This window comes from Protopterus annectens, chromosome 2.part1 (genome assembly GCF_019279795.1).
Source record: "Protopterus annectens isolate FY-2018-M chromosome 2.part1, PAN1.0, whole genome shotgun sequence".
In the NCBI taxonomy this organism is placed as follows: Eukaryota; Metazoa; Chordata; order Ceratodontiformes; family Protopteridae; genus Protopterus; species Protopterus annectens.
The window spans coordinates 1,803,480,789-1,803,504,197 of NC_056729.1; the positions used below are offsets into that span (position 1 = coordinate 1,803,480,789).

General features: G+C 40.3%; 1 protein-coding gene across 1 annotated transcript in view; it reads left to right on the forward strand.

Moving 5' to 3' along the window:
• Positions 1 to 23,409, forward strand: part of TMEM269 (transmembrane protein 269) — a 713,721-nt gene that overhangs the window by 411,571 nt on the left and 278,741 nt on the right. Inside the window, exon 5 of the mRNA XM_044063247.1 lies at positions 12,037 to 12,180. Within this exon, the coding sequence (XP_043919182.1) occupies positions 12,037 to 12,180 (144 nt within the window). The remainder of the gene's footprint in view (positions 1 to 12,036; positions 12,181 to 23,409) is intronic.

Sequence of the window (23,409 nt, forward strand, 5' to 3'; positions counted from 1 at the left end):
AGCGTCATTTGACTTGATGGTGCTCAGGAATATTCTTCCATGAGACCTCCCAAGATTTAAGTAGCTGGGGACTCTGTCCCACAGTCAAGTTTTAAGTGAAGATTGACAACATCAGATAAAGAAGTTATGTCTTACCATAATGTTCCATCTGTGTTGTCAATCTTCTTATCCTTGACATTCCCACCCTCCTTCCTGTTCCCTTCAGTTTCTTGGTGGAATAGATCTCTCCCGAAAGACTGTTTTTTTTCCTTTTAGAATACAGATATGGTATCTGGTCTGTTACTTCCAGTCTGTCACTATTTTATGCAAACTCGATCTGAGGTAATCCTGTAAGGAGCATTATGGGTAGAGCTTAGCTTGAGAGTTTTGGAGGGCTCGAGCTGGAATAATGGCCAAGTCGGTTCTGAGATATGGAACTGATCCCACAGTCAAGGATAACTGAAGATCGACAACACAGATGGAACGTTATGGTATGACGTAACACCTTTTTCTGTCTAGCCTAGCCCAGTTGTTGTAGCTTGGAGAATAATACTTAAGTTTCCGAGTTCCTATTACTGAATTGACATCTTCCATACCAAATATGTTCATACCTTTTTTTCAAAAATATACACTGTTTCATTATATTTTCCCTTCTAGGCCCCTCAGGTACATTCTTACTGTTGCAAATCAAATCCCAGTCCCTGACTGTAAGTGATATTCCCTGCTGAAAGCTGATTATTTCTCCCAGAATTTTCTTAAGCTCCATTGTAGCAGTTTTACATGGAATATAAATAGATGCCAGTATAATCCTCCTCCCTTGCAGTAGCCTAATACTACCACAGATATATCCTTAACATATTTTTCTTCCATTCCATCACTATTAGAGCTCCTCTAGAAATTAATTTAAATGGTCTCATTTTCTTTTTTACCAGATATTCTGCTGAATAGCCATCCTGAAATTCTTTCTTTATCAAATTCATATGTTGGTTTCTTTCTAAATGTGTCTCATGTAGCATAGCTATCTACATTTTGCACTTCTTAATATACTTCACTATTCTTTCTTTTTTGTATATACCTGTGAGACCATTCAGGTTCCAAAATAATATGGAAAGCATTGCCATTATGATAAGATGTTATTGTTCCCACCTGTTTTGGATAAAGCTTTTTTATGTATATTTTCAGCTTTTGTGTCACATGCATGCAATAACGTTAGGCAGGTTGATCTTTTATACAGTTGTTTCTTGTCACGCCCATTTGAACCTTCATCTTCCTAGACTTTTCATTTTAAGAAAACCTCAAACAAAAGAACAAACAGACCCCCCCCCATAGAATAACCATATAACCTATTATCTTAATACAAACACACAAACTTATGTACATCTTCAAATAATGACGTTTAGCCCTCCTAATGTGAACAGTTGTCCCAGATTGACAGCTACACTTCCAGCCTTTAATTGACCTACAATTAATGTTATCCATGCTAAGATACATGGTACAGCCTGTGTTTCTATTTACATTACTGCTGTCTGATTTTGTCTTTTCCTTATTCTTGTACCAGATGCAGAAAACAACTTGAGTGCTTTCAGAGAAGATTAACTTTTAGCCTTAAAAAAGTACTGCCCTCTTATCATCTTGTCTTCATAGAAACATAAGAACCAGATATATAGTTGCCTTCTGTTACAAGCTTCTCATGTTACACTGTGAACATATTATTTGCTAAAGGAAAACTTTTTATTACAATCAGTATTCTCTTATTTACTTGCTTCCACTTAAAACTTGTTGTTAGATCAATCCAACGGCCTTAATCCCATCATTCCCCTATACAAAAGTTAAAAAAGCATAACAACGTTACTTATATTATGATCTTTATGCTGTCACCTCACATTCCCCATCTTTACAACCCAAGATCACCGCCTGTTATCATAAACATGCTTTTGTCCATGTTTTCTTGTCTTTTTTACATTACAAAGATTTCATTTCATCAAATTAAAAAAGAAGGGAAGAAGAAGAAGAAAAAATAGGTACCTGTTTATTTTGGTATCCTTATAACACACAAAAAGCAACCAAAAATGCTCTACTGTATAACATGCAGTTTATGTAGTGAAATGTTTCATAAAAATACTATTAAGAACAAAAATTGATTTACTCACAGTTACCTCTTTCCCTCCTGTTCCCCCAGTAACATGAAGTAAGGCAAATGCTTTGAAACCCCCTACAAGTTTAAGACCGCCAAAAAAGTCTAATATTTCCATTTTTTCTTATTCAGACGTATTTCACAAATGTGATTGATGTTTAGTAATCCTACATTTAATCATTAATTTCTGAGTTACTGGTTTTCTTCCTGTTGATCTCCATCTCCCAACTCCAGTCTCCTCTGTATTGTACTCCTTGTTCGTCTTGTGAACTCCTGTGCTTTTCTGTGGCTCTCAACCATTTTCCTGTACAACATTGGAAAGGTCTCCCTGGCAAAGTCTCACTATGAGCTTTATTATCAGATAAATAATTAGCAGGTTCCCCTTGTTTGATAGGTCACTTTTTGTTGGACAAACTTTTATTTTTCCTCCTTAGCTTGTTCTGCATCAAAAATGACTTTGATCCTCCAGGAAAAAGTATTCTGAAGATCACTGAATATAACAGATTGAATCTCACATTTGCATTTCTAGATTTCCTGATTGCTTGAGTAAATTTGCACCTCTTCTGCCTGGTGTACAATGAGTAATCATTTTCCAGAAACACAGTACTATCTCCAACTTTCAGTACTTTGTCTTTCTACTAGTTTTGCCTGAATCAAGTCTTTCTGCTGATAGGATTGCATCTTTACAAATACAAGTCGTGGCTACATTTTCATTGCCAGGTTTGGAGCATACAAACAGGGTGCTTTTTCAATTAACAACTCCTGCTGTGGAATACCAGTCCAGCTGATTATTTGTGGTTGCCTAAAATTAATATAGTCTATTCCTCTTAGTTACTGAGGTACAGCAGAAAATCTCAAGCTTTCCCTACAAGCCTTGTGCTGTAATTCTTCCATTTTGTTTGAAACATCATCTCATACTCAGCCAGCTTTTTCTTCATTTAAGACATCTAATTGTTGCCGTTTTATTAGTGTGTCTGAATATCTGTTTAAAGCTTCTTCCATTTTTTTCAGCCTTTTGACATTTGAGTTGATAGATATGCACTTTCAGTGTTTTATTTTAATCAGCTCTGAACACATTTGTCAAAGTCAAAGCAAACTTTATTGTCAATCAGATGTACCTAGCAGTGCCAGCTGAACGAAACTTCGTTGCTTGGTCCCAGTGCAAGACACAACATAACATAATTAGGGTCTATGTTACGTGATTGAACATTGAAATGTTCGAACACGTAATAATCGACCCCTAAATGTCGAAACTTCTGAATTTCGAATGGTTCAATGGAGATCTCCGTACAGTGTGGACATGGAAGTTTTCCATTGTCTACACTGTAGTGCGATGGAAAGAGTTGGTATATTTAAGTAGCGGCCCCTGCTTAGAGCATTTTTATGGTTTGTATGGGTGTTTTTATGGGGTTTTTTTGCCATTTGATATTACGGCATTTCGACATTTTGGGGTTGATTATTATGTGTTCAAACATTTCACTGTTCGATCACGTAATATAAATGCCATAATTAGATGGACTGTAAGAGAGATTCACATACAATAATAATTAGGATACATGACAACACATAAATTTACCACATTTTGGACAATAAGACATTAGTCAATATTATTGTAATAGGTGTTGCACATAATAAGAATTCCCACTGTGATGTGCTTAGAGTATTGCATATCCACATTAGTAGTGTAATAAATTATGTTCATATTGCACATACATGGAGTGATGATTCACTCTGGCTATTACAGTAATAGTAATAGAAGAGACCGGCTAACTGCTCCAGTTATTAAGCACTTGCCCAATAGTTACTATAGACAGTATGCCACAGCTTGTGGCATATTGATGCTGTTATCTACTGTCATGCTTGACATTTGAGTTTAGCAGCCTTATGGATGGAGGGAAGAAGTTCCTGTTCAGTCTAGATGTTTTGCAGTGTAAGCTGTGATATCATTTACACAATGAGAGGTGGAAGAACATGCCATGCACAGGATGGGTTGGATCGGCTATTATCTTCCTAGCTCTTCCCACATGCCTAGTCTCATACAGTTCATCCATGGATGGGACAAAGGAACCAATGATTTTTTTCTGCTGCCTTCACTACCCTCTGGAGAGCCTTGCGGTCAGATGCTTTGCAGTTTCCATACCATACCATACAATTATGTTATTAGTGAGGATATTCTCGGTGGTCTCTCTATAGAAGAATTTGAGGATGGTCTGTTCCAGGTTTGCCTTGCTCAATTTCTGTAGGAAGTGCAGACATTGTTGTGCCTTCTTCACTGTGTGGTTAATATGAGTCATCCAGCATAAATCATTTAAGATATGCACCCCAGGAACTTGGTACTTTTGACTCTTTCTACTGCCACCCCCTTAATCTCCAGAGGTTGAAGTACCTCCTGTGTCCTCCTGAAGTCCACTATTAATTCTTTGGTCTTGCTTACATTCAAGGCTAGATTGTTGCTGTTGCACCAGCCTATCAGATGCTCCATTTCTTCCCTGCAGGCTGTTTCCTGTACGCTCCTGACAAGACCTACAATGGTGGTGTAATTTGCGAACTTGATGATTTTGTTGGATTCATGCTTGGCCATGCAGTCATGTATCAGCAAGGTGAACAGTAGTGGACTCAGGACACAGCCTTGTGGGATACCCGTGCTTAGTGTGCTACTGTTTGAACTGTTATTTCCAATACATACCTTTTGGGGTCTGTTTATGAGAAAGTCCAGTATCCAGTTACATGAGGGAGGTGATTTGATGCCCAGCTGGATTAGCTTCACTATCAGATTCTGGGGGATGACAGTTTTGAAGGTGGAACTAAAATCAGTGAACAGCAATCTGAAATAGCAATTCTTGTTCTCTAGATGGGCCAAGTATTCATGAAGTCCTATAGCTATAGCATCAACTGTGCAGCAGTTAGACCTGTAAGCAAACGGGTCTGTATTAGAACATCGAAGTTTCAGGTCTTTGAATGTTCTAATATCGACACCTAGCAACCGAAAACCGGTAAGACCGAAAATTTAGAACATCGAATTTTTTCCTAGGGAAAAAATTCACTGTTCCAAAACACATACACACAACACAAACACACCAAACAAACAGCAATTCACACACATACACCTAAAATCTTACATCTAAACCTACACTAAACTGTACATACACCACTATGTACCCATTTACCTTAACCCAAACCCTAACCCTAAGGTCCATCACTATCGTACACACACCTCACCTGCGCCCTTACCCTAACTCACCTATCCCACCCTAACCCTCACGTCCAAACATTCGCACACTTACCTGACTCGAGCCCAAACCCTAGCTCACCTATCCCACCCTAACCCTCACATCCACACAATCGCACACTTACCTGAACCCGACAGTAACTTTCCAATGCAGAGCTGAAAATAGCGAAGTAACAGGAACGGACAACCAAATTCTTTCCGTAGGAAAGAATTCGGTTATCTAAAACTTTGCTATTTTCAGCTTTCGGTTATTAGGTGTCAATATTAGAACATTCAAATACCTGAAACTTCAATGTTCTAATATATACCCAAGAAAACTATAGTGTGTCCAGTGTTGCAGATAGATTCGAAGAGATAAGATTCCTGGTTAGCCACTCAAAGCACTTCATTACCGTTGATGTAAGAACAATTGGTCGGTAATCATTTAGACTTGTTGGTTGAGATTTCTTGGGTAAAAGGATGATTGTCATATTTTTGAAACATTTAGGTACAATGGCTAGAAGCAGGGATATATTGAAAACATCAGTTAGTGCAGTGGACAGTTGAGTAGCACATTCTCTAAGAATCTTTTCCATAATGTTATCAGGACCAGCTGATTTTCTTGGATTTACTCTCTTCAGGGTCTTCAGAACATCAGCTGTACTGAGATATAGCACCTCTTCACCCTGTTCAACAGGGAACTTACTTGCCACAGTGTTGTTATCCATGTCAAATCTGCTGACGTAAGTGTTTAGTTTATTCAGAAATTCTGTGCTGTCATCACATTGGGAGGATGCAGGCCTGTAGTTGGTTATTGCTTGTATGCCTTGCCACAGACATCTAGAGTCTCTTTGGTCAAAGAAGAGTCCCTGAATTTTGCATCCATAGGTCCTCTTTGCCTATTTTATACCTCTACTTAGATTTGCTCTGGCCTTTCTTAGAGCATCCTTGTCCTTTGATATAAATGTGGCATTTTGTGCCTTTAACAGCTTATATACTTCACCAAACAGCCAGGGTTTCTGGTTTGCATGTATGGTGATGTTTTTGATGACTGTTACATCAACAACACATTTTGAAATGTAGGCCATCACTGATTCTGTATACTTTCTATATGTTGGTTCTTCTCAGCTGCCTCTCTATACACTGACCAGCATTCAAAACAGTCCTGCAGTGTCAAGACTGCTCCCTTAGGCCATATCCTTACTTGTTTGGTTATTGGTTTGCCCCGTTTTAGCAATGGTTTATATTCAGGAAACAGTATGATGGCCAGATGGTCTGAGTTGCTCGGGTGTGGATAAGGTACTGCTTTGTAGGTCAGCTTTATGTTTGTGTACACCTTATCCAGAATGTTCTCCCCACTTGCTGCAAAGTTCACATGCTGATGGTAGTAGGGTAATACAGATTTCAGGTCAGCCTTGTTGAAATCACCTACAATTATATGAGCAAACTCTCTGGGTTCTTATTCTGTAGGTTTGGAGCAGCCAAGCGTCAGTCTGAGGGAACGAAGGGAGGGATGGAGGGCCCCTGACGAATGTGTCAGCAGGTCTGGAATGGGTCCAGAATCCAAGGTTCCTCCAGTTGATAGAGTCGAAGGAAGGGAAAACAAATCTGTCGAGGCCAAAATGGGGCTATTGTGATTATAGTCTTTCCCAGGCTTTTGGCTTCCTGTAAGAATTTCGGAATCAGGGGTGTAGGTGGAAAGGCATATAGGAGTCCTGGAGGCCAATTGTGTACGAGCGAGTCCCTTGGGCTGTCCCCTGGAGGGGGATTCAGGGCAAAGTAGCTTCAGCATTTGGCATTCATAGGGAATGCAAACAGTTCACAGCAAAAAAATTTAGTAAAGGGACAGATGGTCAGATTTTCTAGAATTATTAGTGAAGACACTAATTTTTACAATGATATTAAAATATTATCAGATATGTTTCTGGATAGAGGTTATCCATTAGAATTAATTGTTAAAGTTAGTGAAGAGATTTATATTAAAAGACATCAAATGTACAAACCTATATTAAAGTACGGTTTTGACAACAGTACATCTAGGACTAATAACACTACTAGAAATGACACTTTTATTATACCATTTAATGATATATCACCCAGGATAGTTAATATAGTACATGAGACCTGGATAAGTATTCTCCAGAATAATGGTGACCTTATTGATAATTTAGGGACTGGGCCCAAGGTCACATAGTAGGGGGATGAATCTTAAAGAACATTATGAGGCAGTTAATAATAAGAATATGTTCAACACATCTTCGATGAGCAAATGTGGGGCATGCCATACTTGTAAATTTATTAATGATGGACCATATGTTGCGGTACAAAATTTTGGCAAAACAATTAAATGCCCAGGTCATTGTAATTGCAACACAAAAATGGTGGTGTACCTAGCTATATGTTCATCATGCCCAGCCTTCTATGTTGGCAAAACGATAAGGAAACTTCGTGAAAGGATAGTGGAACATGTTAGAGATATTAAAAAACTGAAAAATACTAGTTCCCTTTATATGCATAGTCTAAGATGCCAGAATTTTAAGAGATTTTTATTCTTTGTTATTGACAGAATTGTATACTACAATAATAACAAAGGTGGTGATGACAACATTTTACTTGAGGCTAAAGAATGTTTATGGCAATTACGGCTAAATGCAAGTTCTAGCCCTGGTATTAACGAACATATTTCTATATCAAGTATACTAAAGTATAAGTCTCAATTTATTTGATCTTATATATATTAGGTTAACATCTGATAATTTAGTGTTTTAAATATTTTGTATAATAATATGAATTTTAATGTTAGTAGGAAATTCTTCAAGGAATGATTTTAGGCTGGATTGTATAACTATTATTTATTTTTAATAATCATTTAGATTTATATTATTACCTAGATATTTATATATGTATTTTTAACTTTTATTTACTGGTATTACATACATAGGTTTTGATAAGAAGGTTTTATTACATTCACAAATTAATAAGTTTGCACAAGTCCTGGCTGTTTATGTTCATTTTTGATGTAAATATTGCTGATTGTACCTTTTAAATGAATAATTTTTAGCTGCGTAAGTAATAATTTGTTTAATTGTTTAATTATCCAATTTGTATAAGGATTTAAAAGGAATAAGGATTTAAAAGGAAGTTCAACACAAGGATTGTCAGTACTCTGAAGATGCCCTGATGTGTGTGGGTGAAAGCGCTTAGTACAATTTTGGTTAAATAAATAAATCGGTGGTCTGCAGTTGTTCCTGGTTCGCCTTTTTTGTTATACAGGTTTTTTCCTTTGTTGAGTTTGAGTTTGGTTATGGTCAGACATTGTTGGTCAGAGCTCCGGAGTGTTCTAGCTGGGGTGTTGGATGAGATGATGGGCGATATGGTGGGGAAGAAGGTGGGCTGGTATAGGATGGAATGGATTATTTGGAGCTGGGAGAGAGTAAGGTTGTGAGGGCACTGTAAAGAATACTACAACACTGAATAGAAGGACATAGAATAGTTGTATAAAATCTTACTATAACCATAGATGCAGTATTCTATCCCACCCACTCTCCCCCTACATCTTGGTCTTTGTTTGGATGACTGTCCTTTGGGCCTTCTCTTGGAGTTTCCTCATGGGGCTACTTTATTCTGAGGTTTGTACATGTGGACATCCCTTTTATGGCTGACGTTCCCTGAGCCTTCATGTGACATCCCAAGTACAGGCAGTAGCTTGAAGCTTTTGTATACAAACTGGACATTGGGTCAATAGCAGAATACAACCCATATGTAAAGAATGCTGAAACATAGAAGAGAAAGACATCTATGGTTATGGTAAGATTTTACACAATTATTCTTTCTCAATTTTAGCCTATCTCTGTGAAAAGTGAGATAGGGATGACTTACCATAGATTCGTAGGTACTAACTAGGCTATCAACCTGTAAGGATTTTAAGACGTTTTGCCTTACATTCCCATGGCGGGTTTATATTCCAAAGCTAGGCACAGCAAGGATATGTTGAGACATTTACATGTTGCCTCTGTCCATGAGGTTCAGGGGTGCTAAACCAGGGTGTGTTTGATGTTACCTTTCCTATCATCAAAATTACATTTGTATAAGATAAGAGAAATACTTTATGTGCAGCAGAAAATGGTTACATTAAGTGTCTAAAATGTTCTGTTTATGTTCAGAAGTGATTGAGATCCTTTAAGCATGTATTTATGCTGTCACTGGACTTCCGAATGTGTAGTAGGTTTGAGAGCATATCGTCTGTTGAGGCTGTATACACAAGGCAGAGTATAAAAGCCATATCTCAGATATTTATCTTGTGGAAGTTAGAATAATGAGTAACACCGTTTTTCAAATAAGACCTTCAGATATCCTCATGAGCATGTTCAAAAGGAAACAGCAAGTTTTTCAAGTACAAAAATAGGATCCTAAGGAAGAAGGCACCAGCCTTCTTGGTGGATGGATATGTAAAACCTCTTTCAAAAACTGTTTCACTTGAGTTAAGGCAGAAAGGGAGGGGGATCTATAAACAAACAATCTTAACAGAAGAGTAAGAAAGGCATATAATATTCACACACACAGATACTACAGCACTAAGGAGTTTGAGCCTTGAAAGGGTCTTGTTTCTTACAGTGGCACCAACTAGAAAATCTTTTCCTGTTACCCGTGTATGATTTTTTAGTAGCAAGTTTCTTTTGCTGAACTGGCGGGAAATGGCACCATGTTTACTGCACCAAACAACATTGCAAAAGTAAAGGCGGATAACTTAATTGCAAACTTCAGTCCAGAGACTATGTGAATAGTCATCAGGCCTATGATCAACACATGTCCACAGTTTAGGAAGTAATTTTATATAGCACAATTTATAAGCAAAGGCATTGCGTCCAGGTCCAGAGAGATTATTGTCCCTTTGAACTTGGCCCTTATTTGACCATCATTAAGTACAGTGCTTACTTTGGTGTGTACATACAAAGGCACATGCTTCAACTTCAATATGCACAGAAATTCCCTACAAAAATTCCAGAAAGTCCAACACATGAGTTACAGAGACTGCCTTAGATCATGCTCCCTATTCTCAGTCTTCTATGCCTATCCTTTAAGGCCTCGTCACCCCCTGTACTGATGAACCTGCTACATATATGCAAAACAGTAGCATCAGAAACATCATCTCTATGGATTTAACCTTTCCAGCAATCTAAGCAGCACATGCTGGAAAGACAGACATATCTCACAGACGCTTTCACTGCTCTGGAAAAGGCTTCCCATCCATGTAAAACACGATACTTCCCTGACACAGTCTGGGCAAATTGATGGGAAACTGTAAATGTATCTGTTGACACCAGTGTCTGCTGGACAGAGAATGCCGATGTGCTGTGAAGCTGTAATTCAGCTATTTCCTGTCTGTAAAAGGAAATAAGTAGCACTTGGGGAATTGTGCTTGGCTGGACTTAAAAAGGGCCCTGGGCCATTAGTTTAGTATCTTTATATGTTTCTGGTTTGTACTAAAGTGATGCAATAAGCTGATAGAGACTGATGGCTGAAACTCATGACTTTAGGTGTTCATAGGGTAAATGTTGAGAGAACTGGATACTAGTTGGGAGTTACTTATTGAAATGTAAGTAATATACTTCTGCCACCTGTACTAAGCCTGGTCTTATGATTTGGTCGATGTTAAAATTGCTGGTAATGCTGAGTGGCATAAAATTCACTGCTACACCCCTGAGTAGTACTAGTATTCTAAGTATATTTTTAACATTAATGGAATGATTGTGTACAGTGTTGTGGATTATAGCTGAGCCTTTACTGTTGTTGAAAGAAAAGAGTAGAACTATCAGGGTATCTGACTCTGAAGATAAGTTAATTAGGGCTTCAAGAGGGTGTTTTTGCCATTTTTGCCAACCCAGACCAAAAATGTTTGTATATATGCATGGGGAGTAGATTCTAAAATGTGGTAGTAATGTGAACCAATAAAATTGTTCATAAATTAAAAAATGAAAAATCATGCATTTTAATAAACTTTTTTTCTGATAGAGGTAGAGAACTGTATTATACATTTTTATGACACATTTTAGGTACAAGATGACACTGAATACCTCTGAGAGCCCCTAGATATGTCACATTGTAACTTATTCAGGATTGTCCACTGATGAAGTAACTACACTTTTGCAATAAAAATCTGTCAAACAGCATCAGAAATGTAGAATGAACTTGTAAGCCTCCATGTTTTGCAGCATTGTATTATTTTATATCCTAGTGTTTAATGTTCTAATTACATCATTCTAGCATGATGTACACTTTAGCTGTTAACAATAAAGTTGGCTGCTAGCTTCAGTGACCATGTGTTTTTGCATCATTCTGATAAGAGATGCATTTTAGTACATAATGACATTTCACTGCTAACTATTCAGTCCCTAATCTGATGAATGTATACTTTGGTAGTAATTTTTATTTGTGAATTTTCAGTATGTATCACTGTTACAGCTGATCCTACTCAGTCTCAAGTGATATGGTTTGTATTCAAGGTATATCACTTACTATATTACATAAGTCAGAGCATTAAGATACAGACAAGTCTTAAGATACAGATTCAGAAATATTCGTAGACTTTTTAAAGCTTTGTTGTTTGTTGCATTGTTTCTTTATTGGAAAAGCTATTCTACTGCTTATTTCCTTGGGACTTTAATTTGCAAATGAATGGAGTCATTAAAGTTTTGTGTTTGATTTATCTCCACAGGTGCAAAGTTAGATGATTTTGCTGATTTCACCACCTTCGGTATTGCAACATCCCTTTTGCTACAGCCCAGTGGACTTCTGGACAGTCTGTTGGTTGTCTGCTATGTATTGGCTGTTTTTATTCGCCTCTGTTTCTTCTCAACTGGTAAGAAAATGTGCATCTATTTGAAAATTGTTGATTCAATGTTGTCTTTTTTTCGTTTGCTTCATCATATGAGTAGTCGGATCTGATTAGATCCAACCTTGATGTCTTGTGCCATAGCTTTGGATCAGAGAGCTCTGACTCCTCCCCTACCCACAGTTCCCTGTCCTGCCTGAACTATCCCAGATCTCGTTTGCCACCTATGAAAGCCAGACGTGTAGTACAAGAGCTTGCTTTTAATTCACGATAAGGGAATGCATTTTTCCTCCTCCCTTGTTAATAAAAATAGTTGTTTAGTTAGGATTTACAGTATGCTTAGAGTAGACTTAGAGAAAGGGTGTTTTCTTATACTTTTTGTGCAGTCTTTCTTCTGAGTGTGTTGGTGTGTTTGCGTAGTTAGTATTGATAGATATGTATTAGTTTTTCTTATGGTAGTAGTACTATTCTAGTAACTATAGTTAGTTGGTTCTCATATCTTCTGGCTTCAAAAAGTGACATTCCTGCGGGCATAAAATTTGTCCCCAAGACCCACACTCTGTGTCTGCACTGCTTGAGGCCTTCACACCTTCAGGCTTCTTGCTGTATTTGTGCTACTTTCAGCTCCAGAGTCCTTCAAGGGTGTAAAGAAGAACTTATACTAAAAAGCCTTTTTCCCCAAGACAAGGTCTATAATGTCGTTGAACCCTAAGGTGTACTCTTCTTCTACCTCTTCATTGTCTGACAAAAAGAAAGATACATAGAGGGACAGATCTAAACAGAAAGAGAGAGAGAAAGACAGAGAGAACTCTAAAGAAAAATCCAAGCTGCTTAAGATTGTCAGGAAAGAACCAGGAAAATGTCTCCTGACTCCACAGTTATTGTGGGTCCGGCATCAGAGGTCCTAGACAGATCCAATCATTTCTCTGAACCAGACTCCATCTCCAAAGTCTTCTTTTACTCCTTCTGTGATCAGTCTTATGCCCCACTCTCCAATTTTGCCAAAAGGACCTTCAAAGCCTGCTTCAGTAGCTTCTTCTTCCAAATCTGGCTGTTCCAGTAGAAGTCTCATGGAGTTTGACATTGACCAGATGATGATGAAATTTCTGAGGCCTCCAGTTTATATGGGAGTCCTTCTTGCTCCATCCCTGAGGAAGGATCCAGGATCGGTCCTTCCTTCCCTCCCCAGCTGTTCAGTCTTCTCGGCTTCCTACCCTGTCTCCATTCCTTGGAGGCGGGGTATATTGGACCCAGTCTTCCCACTGTACCATCATTGGAGTCAACAGCAATCAAGGCTTCAGCTTCACCATCTTCCCTCACTTGCTTGACTCCAATCCAGCAGAGCACTGGATCCAGGTGTGTGGTATCTGGGCCTCAGCACTTGACAGCTAGGTACCGAGGTCCTTCTCAGGGCCTTCAGTCTTTGGATTCAAGAGAGCTTCCAACCTTTTCAATTTGGCTGGATTGGCTTTCAAGGCTGTGGAGAAGGCCTTAGCTGGACCAAGATATTTGGTACAATCCCAAAACTCAGATCCATCCAGACTCCCTTTGAAGACTGTACCCTTCTCATCTCCTGCCAGTAGACAGGAAAGATGGACTCATTAGGCTTCCAGACTCAACCCGGAGTCTTCATCCATTTCCAGTGTGTCTCCTTCGGGTATCCCAAGGCACATTCCTCGGAAAGGGACTTGTAAAAGGAAGCATATCAAGTCCTCTCTTGAGTCTATCACCAAAGACACGACTTAGATGAGCAGAAGGTTCTCCAAGACCCCCCCAAAAATGTATCCTTTGGAGACATCCTAGTATTGATGAAACAGCTTGGGGGGGGGTCCACTGAAGCCCCATCTTCTGATGAGTCAATGTTTCTTAAAGTCCTTGGTTCCAGCTCTTCAACTTTATGGGTGGTGCCTCCTCCTGACCCATTAGTCAATCTCCTTACTCAAAAAAACTTGGAAGGAGCCTAATTTGGCAGAACCCATCCCTACAAAGCTGGATAGAATCTTAGCTTCTCCAAGGGATAGGAGCAGCAACCACAAAAAAGAAACTGTTTGAAGAGAGTTCCTCTGTTTATCCCCCTTACAGGGAGTCTAGGTCTTTGGACAGGTTGGGGAAATGGAAGTACGCATTAGGCACAGACACTTTCTCTATTCATGCTTTGAATTATATGGCTCACTTTACACTTTTCCAGAGAGATTTGATTAAGGAACTTTCATATTTTCTGGTGGGTGACTTACCCGTAGATGTACAAAAACCTGTGGAGTCACAGTTGTCATCTCTACAGTTTACTACAACTGTGTCCATGAGACTGCTTTTCAGTGCAGCGAATGGTGCAGCCAGTGCTGGCATTATGATGGGTCATAATGCCTGGATGTAGCTATGCGACTCTGTGGAAAGCTTCAGAACATCTTTCATCAATGCCCCTTACAGTTCTACTTTGTTTGGACCAGAAGTTAAGGTCACACTTAACAGAAGTGAACAGGACAGTAAGACCTTGTCTGCTATTGGAATCCATTTTTCAACCCCTCAGTGATCCTTCCCCAGGAATCAAAGAGGATCCAGGAGAAAGTACAAACATGTGTTTCAAAAAATCTCAAGGCTTTTACCAGGACAGCTCTGGAGACAGGACTTCTAGAAGCAGAGGTGGAGGTAATTCCATGGGACATCACCCCAGAGGTAGAGGTCTGCAAAGTCAAGGTTTCCACGCTCCATTCACAGAGAAGCCTTTCCAGTGTCCTTGAACACTTGCCCAGCTGCTGCACTCTACACCCTCTAGCCTGGCAATACATAACTCAAGATTCAAGGGTGCTAAGGATCATTTCTATACTTTATACAATCCCCTTTCTAGAATTTTCCAAAATAAAATGTATTGCCAGCATTCTACCCAGTCAGTTGGAATCTGCAGCAACTGAGTTTCAAAGTTTCCTGGACAAAAGAGTCATCCATCCAGTCACCCAAGAACAGTTAGAATTCGGAGTTTACTCAATGTTCTTTTTCGTTTCAAAAAAGACAGGGGCTCTGAGACCAATTTTGGATCTCAATGAATTAAACCAGTTTGTAAAACAGACAAAATTCCAGATGGTCACAATACCATTCATTTTGCCTGTACTCAGGAAAGACTATTGGGTGTACTTTAAAGATCTCCAAGATACCTACTATCACATAAAGATCCTGAGGCAGTCAAGGCAATTTCTCCATTTCTGGTTGGGAGCCAATCACTACCAATTCAGAGCACTGGCTTTCTGTTTCACCGCAGCACCTTGGCTATTTACCAAGATAATGGTAACAGTGACAGCCTTTCTTAGGCTTCAAGAGGTCCAAGTATTCCTGTATCTGGACAATTGGCTTTTAACTGTACCTCTAGGAATCTACTTCTAACACACCAGCCATTCCTGCTAGAATTATCATGTGCACGTTTTTTTTCATCAGCATAAAGAAGATCAAATTACAGCCTACTCAATGCATAGAATTCATAGGCTGCCAGATAGGCACTGTTTGTCAAATAGCAAAGCTACCCTCATTTCGGATCAAATCAGTCAGATCAGTATCTCTTCAAGTAATAAATCATCCACATCCACAGGCTGAACTGATATTAAGACTTATAGAGCTAATGGCTTCTTCCATAGTGATGGTCCCATTAGTCAGATACCATATGAGGGTTCTATAATGAACATTAGCTGTACACTGGTCCCAGAAATGTCATCCTCTTCACCACAAAATTTGAATCACACAGGTATGCAAGAACCATATCCAATGGTGGATTACATCCGATTCAGCTACTCTGGGCAGACACTTCTCTTCTCCGATACCCAAAGCCATGGTGACCACAGATGCCTCCCTTCTTGGGTGGGGGCATTTTGACGGGATAACTTTCCAAGAACGTGTACCCATCAGAGGCCAACCTTCACATCAATATCGTGGAGTTAAGAGCAGTCCTCCGTACATTGCTGGCTCTTCAGGGCCATCTACCCAAGGATGTGATTGCTGTACATTCAGACAACATGCCCGTAGTTTTGTGTATCAGCAAATGGGGCATAACCAGATCATACCCTCTGCCAATGGGTGATGTCTTTGAACCACTTTCTAGTAGCAATGCATATACTGGGGCTTCTAACATCCTAGGAGACAAGCTGAGCAGAATGATATTCCTGTCTCACAAGTGGTCTCTAAATGTTTCAGTGGCAACAATGATCTTCAGCCTCTGGGGTTAACCTTGCTGTGGCCTCTTTGCTTCTCACCTAAACAACAAATGCAGAAGTTACTTTGCCCTCATCCCTCCACAGCATCAGTCACCGAGAAATGCTACAGTCCATCCCTGGCCCCCATGTTTCCTTTACACCTCTCCCCTTCCCGTTATCCCTAAGTTATCCAGAAAGCAATGGAATGCAAGACCAAAGTAATCCTCCTTGCCTCCTTCTGGCCTCGACAGGTATGGTTCTCCTTTCTTTGGCCTCATCTAAATTACCCAGCATGGGTGCTGGATCCATTCCCGGGATGTTTCTACCAGACCTACATACCTTAAAACTAACTGTATGGTTTCTGCAGTTCTAATAATTGCCAGAGATGCCAAGCTTTCTTCTGCAGCAGTGCAGATCATCTTATCTTCCCAAAAACTTCTACAAAAAGGACTTATAAGAGCAAATGGAAATGCTTCTCTATATGGACTTCTAATAATGGTTAAGACCCCTTTTCAGTACCACTTCCAGAAAAATGTTTCACTTCTTGTTGGAACTTTTCATGTCCGAGTTTTGTTATTCAGCATTTAAAATTCAGTTGGCAGGTATCTCAGACTTTCACTTAACAACACTTCCATTGCTGCTCTCAAACTCTCCAAGCCCTTTTTATAAGGTACCTTTTTATTGAGTCCTTCAGTTCGTGAGCCAGTCCCCCTCCTGGGGACATCACCATTTTGTTGCAGTACTTAACTTAGAAACCTTTGAACCTGCAGCATCCACTGATATTAAATTTCTGTCCTGGAAGATTATATTTTTGGATGCCATCACTTCTGCCAAATGAGTTTCAGGACTTCAGGCACTTTCATGCAAGGCCACCTTCCTGATCTTTCATAAAAGCAGTGTCGCTGAGAACATATCCTGCCTTTCTTCCAAAAGTGGCTTCCAAGACAGATTTAAACCAGCAAATTAATTTATCAGGTTTTTTTCCCAACATCTGAAATAAAGGGGAACATATATTACATATATTAGATGTGCAAAAAAAAAGCTCAGGTTCTACCACCATTGTACCAGTACCTTCAAAAAATCAGACTAATTGCTCATATCTTTCTCCAAGAAAAAATCTGTTTCTAAGGTTACTTTTTCTAAATGGTTAGCTAATTGTATTTCCTTTGTTTATGATTTACTACGTATGCCTCTACAGTCAAAGCCTAAAGTGCATTGTACAAGAGCTATGGAAACCTGTATAGCCTTTGCCAGACGAGTCCCTATAAGTGACATTTGTGCAACAGCAACTTGGTCATCATCTCACACTTTTGTATCTCACTGTAATTTAGATGAACTGATATTGTCAGTTGTCATTCATTCTTCAACCATTGGGTTCTGATCCAAACCTTGGATCCGACTCTGCCATTACTAAAGTTTGTGGTCAACTGAAACTCTTGAATTCCTGCCTACTCATAATGCATCAACCCCTAACATACTTCAGATTTCGTTTGCCACAGGGTTCAGTCCTGGGTCCTCTCTTGATTGGCATCTTCTTCTCTGAAGTGCAGGCCAACACAGAAGGTCTTTGGCTAACAAAGTTCACAGATGACTGCAAACTGGGAGCCATTATAGAATCACCTAATGATGTAGGCATTCTACAAAAGGGCCTCACAGAGACAGATGCTTGGTGTCAAAGTCATGGCCTCAAGCTCAATGCCAAGAAGTGCATTGTCATCCCCTTTGGGAAAAACTTGGTACCCATGAACTACCACATAGGTGGTAGCTCACTAAACACTGAAAGTGTGATAAGAGACCACGGGACACAGGTGGACAGTAGTCTCTCCTTTGATAACCACATTGCCACAGTAGTCAGGAAATCCTTCTACATGGCACACCTCATCACAAAAGGGTTCTCCTCTAGAAAAAAGGAGGTCATTGTTCCTCTCTACTCATCCATCATCAGACCCATTATAGAGTACAATGCCCCATTTGACATGTATCTCACAAGACACCTACAACAATTGGAAAGGCCACAGAAATACCTCACTAAGAGGGTTACTGGCCTCAAACAGATCCCATACGCAGACCATCTCAAAAAACTCCAACTCTACTCCGTCATATATCGCCTACTCAGAGGCGATCTCTGCCTAACATACAAAGCTATGTCAAACCCAGAGCTGTTGGACATGCTACACTTAAAGAAATCCCAATCTCTCTGAACCACATGCTCCAGGGACCTAAACCTTGTCACCACAATAAACAGAACATGCTGGAGGGATAGATTCCTGTCCCAGAGACTTCCAATACTTTGGAACAAACTACCCATTCATGTCAAGCAAAGCTCTTCATTGGCCCTCTTTAAGAAAAATCTTGACACTGGATGGGAAATAGAAAATTCACCCTGGGGATCACTTCTGCGGCACTGCTTGACAGGGGCACAGGAAAATATTTTTTTGGGTGGCGAAAGCCAGGGAACCTTTTTGGCTAGGCTTATAAAGGCCCCAGGGCTGATAGCCTAGTACCTACCCATGAACCTATTCTGCTTTTGCATATAGATGTGGTCAGCTTCGCTGTCAATTGAATTTAGAGATAAGTGCTATTTCAATAATTTTTTCTCCCTTTTTATTCCTGTATACACTTAGTGTATTTTCTTACATAACGTTGCTGATATTTTATATATATATATATATATATATATATATAAATAAAACTTTTATCTTTACTTGTAACCTTTCCATTTGCACCACTGGTGTATTCCTTTCTCACCATCATTGGTACCCTTTTTATCCCGTTTTCATTCCTCCTTACCCTTTTCAAAAAACTTAAAAAAAAAAAACTTTTTTCTTGCTATCTTTGCTTCTTCCATCATGTATGAAAAATGATTTAAAAAGTGCAAGAAATGGGCCGTAAGCTACCTTGTTCTGACGCTCATGATCTCTGCGTCTTTTGTTTAGGCTCAGTATATCTTAATGTGGAATGTAGTGTTTGCAAGAGTTTTAATCCATGAGCAATCATCGTAATCATCATCAGCCCCTTTTTTCCCATTTTTCTACACGGGGTCGGGGTATTGTGTTAACTGTCTCCATCTCTCTTGATTCACTTCCACACTCCTGCCTTCTTTGACACTGTCACAGATCTTCTTTCACACAATCCATCCACCTCTTTGCTGGACATCCTTATTTCGTCTTCCCTTTTCCTGTCTGGTCCAAATCTTCTTCACCAGGTTATCTTCTGTTTTTCTGCATGTCTATGAATCACCATAATCTCTTCTCTTTGATGTTTTCTGAAGTTATTGCTACTTTGGCTTTTGCTCTTACGTCATCATTTCTTCATCTTTCCCACAGTGTGCATCCTCCCGCCCTTCTTAGGCACTTCATTTCCATCACCCCTAGCTTCCTCATCTACTCTGCCTTTACTGCCCAGGTTTCTGCACTATATAGTAGTACTGGACACATAACTGTCTACTACACCTTACATTTCAGCTTCTTTGGCATTCTTCTGTCATAGACTGCACTTGAGACTCTGAGGCAGTTGGCTGCAGCATCTCTGATTCTAGCTTTGACCTTTTCATTTAGACTTCCCTTCTCCTCAGCTACCCCTCTCAGATACTTGAAACTGTTTACCTGTTCTGCTATCTTCCCTTCTATCTCAGTTCTCAGCTTTTTCTGATTTATCCCGTTTACTGCAATTACAATTGTCTTATCTGTACTTAGTTTCATCCCGTGTGCCTTTAGTTTTGCATTCCATTCCCCTTTCTGCGAGCAATACCAAACCATAAAAATAAACGGACTCTAAAAGGACTACTGCCTACTACATTTTAGAAGTCATATCTGGGCTCACCCCCCCCCAAGATAGATTCTAAGGATGCTCCAAAAAGTCCCCAAAAAAGTCGGGTTCTTCGACTGTCATGGAACCCTCCACACAAAAAGTCTAGGTTGAATCTGAAACCGTCCAGCTCCAAGACTTCCACAGGATCACCTAAAGGTACTTCCTTGGATCTGATGCTCTCCCTCTATAGACCCAGTGCTGTCTAGGGTCCCATCTCCCTTCTTTGAGAGAAGGAGTTCCAAATCAACATCTGTTGTTTCATCTCTTGGCCAGTTCTACCCTTCCAGTATTGGCTCTTTCTCTGATTCGACATTTCGTTTTGGAGTCCTTGGATCCAAGTTTGCCGAGACCATCTGGATTGGATCTGAGGATAGTAATATCCTTGGATCTGAGGGTTTCTCTGAGCACCCCAACTCTGACAAGTTTGGAGCTAAGTGGCTCTTGGAGCTGAAACATCCTGGTTGGAGCCGAGATATTGGAGTCAACTCTGAAGTTTTTGGAGCTGTCTCTGCCCCTCAGAGCCTCTGCCTTGGACAGCTAGGCTCTGACCTCTATTTCGGGTAGATTGCCTTCAGGGCAGATGGAGCTGGTGGGGCAGAAGCATGGGTTCTCGGCTCCATTGATTTCTTTCTCCCCTGGATGGTCTGCCGTTGAGGTAGTAGAGAGAGTGTTCTCTGCTTTGGCGGGATAATGGTTTCTCACCATTGGATCGTCCTTCAAGATCTCATGTGTCTCTGTGCCATGATCCTCAACATTTGACTTAACAGGGACAGCCAGTCCAACCCTTCCAGAATACTTAGCAGGGTATCACCATCTCTTCCAACACTTCCCTGGGACATCCCATTGAGAAAGTACCCTGGAAGAGAAACTGCAAAAGGAGGCACTTGGATTTCCCACAGGAATCTGTCACAGAAGAATTGAAGGGGAAAGATCCTCTAGGCCATCACCTGAAGACGTCTCATTTTAAGACATTCTGAGAATTCTCAAGCAATGGGTTGGTTGGTCCTCCCAAAATCCTTCTCCAGAGGAATGTAAGCATATGGATCTGGCCCATGTACCTTTTGGGTAACTCTGCCCACTGATGAGCTCATTGATTTGATCTCTCTGTAGGCATGTAAGGAACCTGATGTGGTCAAATCTATCCCCAAGAGACCAGACCAAATTCTGGCACCTCTAACAAAAAGGAAATTCTGGAACAAGGGAGTACCAGTGGATACCATGGACATGGATGTGGCCACAAAGAAGTAACTTGTGGAAAAGTTCCACTGTCTAGCACCTTCATAGAGAGTCCAGGGCTTTTAACAGATTTGGGAAGCTTGTCTATGCTTCAGTGACTTTTTCTCATAGGTCACCGAACTATTTGGCACAATTCACTAGACTGCAAAAAAATTTGGTAAAGGAATTGTCAAATACTCTTTCAGGGATCACTACTGCACAGACTCAAGCTTCAGTAGCATCACAGTTGACGACCCTTCAGTCCATTTTAAATTTGTCCATGAGACTTATCTCTCATGCAACTGAGGGTACCTCAGGCATGATGGCTTCAAGCATCTCAATAAGGAGACATGCCTGGATGTGCTTGTGTGACTTTGCAGAGCCATTCAAGTCTTCTTTTGTCATTGCTTCCTTTGACGGATCTTCCTTATTTGGTCCCAATGTGAAGGACACACTCTCCATGTGTGAAAAAGATGGAAAGACTCTCTCTGCTGTAGGAGTACATTTTTCAACACCTCAAAGGACCTTCTCTAGGAATCAATGAGTGACACAGAAAATGTGGTTCAAAAAATCTCAGAGTCCTTTCAAGATCCATGTGGAGACAGTTCTCCCAGAGGCAGAGCAGGGAACACTGATGGAAAATGCCACCCATGCTGCAGAGGTGGCTCACAAAACCAAGGGTTTAGAGACATGTTCTCTGATGGGCCCTATCAATGCTCCTGAAAGGAGGCCTAATTGCCCTCTTTGGAGGCAATTGGGGGTCATTTATCCCTGCACCAGGGAGCCTGGCTTGATATCACAAAAGACACCTGGGTGTAGAGGATTATTTCCAGAGGTTATATAATTCCCTTTTCCCTTCCACCTCCATCCTCACAATAGTTTCCTGATCTTTCAACCAATCAGAGGAAAGCAGCAACACTGGAAATAGAAAAGTTGCTAGAAAAAAAGAGTAATTCAAGAGGTCCTACCAGACTAGAAAGGATCCAAAACTTATTCAAGATTCTTGCTAGTGCCAAAGCAAACAGGGGATTGGAGACTAGTTCTAGATTTCAGCAAATTGAACAAGTCAGTTCAGCACTCAAAATTTTGGATGGTTGCGATTCAGTCCATTCTGCCATTCATAGTCAAGGATGATTGGATGTGCTCTATAGAACTTCAAGATGTTTACTATCACATAAAAATGAACAGGTGGTCCAGAAGGTTCTTATGCTTCCAGCTGGGAGGCAGTTCAAAGGCCTGCCCTTTGGTCTCAGTACAGACCCTAGGGTGTTCACTAATGCATGCCAGTGGAGGCAGCTCACTTGAGACTGTAGGGATTCCGGATGTTTCCATATTTGGATGACTGGGTTTTTAACCCACCAACCAGACATCTACTCATAATAGCGAGAGACCAGGTACTCCAAACTTGCTTCCTTCTGGGAATTACAGTAAATTACAACAAATCTCAGTAGCAACCCTCTCAAACACTTGAATTTATAGGGGTAAATTTCAGTACAGTATCTGCATCAGCTTCACTTCCCCTAGCGAGAGTAGATAGATTGAGATTCCAGGTGGCAAACATTATTCAGAACACCAAAATTTCAGCCTGGTTGTTTCTTCAAGCCTTGGGGTCAGTATCAGTGGTCGTAATTCTAGTCCCCCTAGGAAGATATCATATGAGAATTCTTCAGTGGATGCTAGCATCCCAGTGGTCAGTTCTTTATCTGCAGATGTCAGTTCAAATAAGGATCACACAGCCATGCAAAAAATACCTTTGGTGGTGGATAAAATCAGATCAGCTTTTTCAAAGCTGTCTGCTCACTCTTCCTCAACCCAAGCCCATAGTGACCACTGACGCATCCCAGATTATGTGTGGGGGGAGGACTTCCTGGGGAAAACAGTCCAAGGCACTTGGCCCCCCGAAAATTGCATATAAATGTCCTGGAGATGAGAGTGGTGCTTTTAGCATTGCAAGCCTTTCAGAATGCTCTACCTCTGGGGACAATTTTGATCCAACAGACATTATATCAGTAGTTTGGTACATCAACAAACAAGGAGGAACCAGGTCTTACCCCTC